The sequence below is a fragment of the Gastrolobium bilobum genome, unplaced genomic scaffold (assembly GCF_033153095.1).
Source record: "Gastrolobium bilobum isolate Gb01-03AN ecotype WA unplaced genomic scaffold, APGP_CSIRO_Gbil_v1 utg15630, whole genome shotgun sequence".
Classification (NCBI taxonomy): domain Eukaryota; kingdom Viridiplantae; phylum Streptophyta; class Magnoliopsida; order Fabales; family Fabaceae; genus Gastrolobium; species Gastrolobium bilobum.
Genome location: NW_026899097.1, coordinates 68,257 through 69,345, shown reverse-complemented (window position 1 = coordinate 69,345; position 1,089 = coordinate 68,257). Strand labels below are relative to the sequence as shown.

Sequence of the window (1,089 nt, the reverse complement as noted above, 5' to 3'; positions counted from 1 at the left end):
AGTCACCAGGACTGATGACTCTGCTGTTGTTGTAGATTTTGTCAGATCTAATATTTTCTGTAGGTTTGGCATTCATAGAGCTATTATCAGTGATCAGAGTTCTCACTTCTGTAACCGAAGCATGGATGGATTAATGAAGAAATATGGTGTAATTCATAAAGTAGCCACTGCATCCCATCCACAGACCAATGAAGTCGCAAATAGAGAAATCAAGCAAATCCTTCAGAAAACAGTCAATTCTAACAGGAAGGATTAGAGCAAGAGACTTGAAGATGCTTTGTGGGCCTACAGGACTGCCTACAAGACTCTCATTGGGATGTCCCCTTACCGACTTGTTTACGGAAAAACATGTCATCTTCCGATAGAGTTGGAGCATCAAGCATATTGGGCTGTGAAGCAACGCAACATGGATCTCATCCAGTCAGGAGTGGAGAGGAAACTACAACTTCAAGAATTAGAAGAGCTGAGATTGGATGCTTATGAGAGTTCCAGGATATATAAAGAGAAAACAAAAGCATTCCGTGACAAGCAGATCCTGATGAAAGAGTTTGTAGTGGGCCAGGATGTTCTACTGTTTAATTCTCATCTTAAGTTTATGCCTGGTAAGCTTATATCAAGATGGAATGGTCCATTTGTTATTACTAATGTCTTTCCTTATGGTGCAGTTGAATTAAAAGACAAACAGTCTGGGAGCACATTTACGGTGAATGGGCATCATCCAAAGCCCTTCTATGAAGGAACACCACAACAGCATGAGGATACAGAGATGGAAGCAGAGATCAGGCTGCTCGATGCTGTTTATTCTCCTTAGGGAGTTCAGGGAGTTCTCTTCCCTATTTTCTTTTCTTTCTGTTATTTGCATTTTTCTTTTAGTTTGTGATTTTCATAGGTAGATTTTTCTTTTCTTTCTGATAATTATTGAATGATACATGGAGTAGACTTAGATCACAGTGTTTGATTGCATGATTCTTAATCTGTTGGGCTTTGATCTCGATTCTTGTATTGCAATACCTGTTGATTGATGTTGTGCTGTTGATTGCATTATTTGGTTAACCCCTGTGAGGTGTTGAGCCTGTATACATGGCATAT

At 39.5% G+C, this 1,089-nt stretch overlaps 1 protein-coding gene across 1 annotated transcript; it reads left to right on the top strand.

Annotated features, from left to right (window-relative positions):
- The first annotated feature begins 406 nt into the window (after window positions 1–406).
- Window positions 407–811, top strand: LOC133287144 (uncharacterized). Its single transcript, XM_061484703.1, has one exon. The coding sequence runs from the start codon at window positions 407–409 to the stop codon at window positions 809–811; it is 405 nt and encodes a 134-aa protein (XP_061340687.1).
- Window positions 812–1,089: the final 278 nt, after the last annotated feature.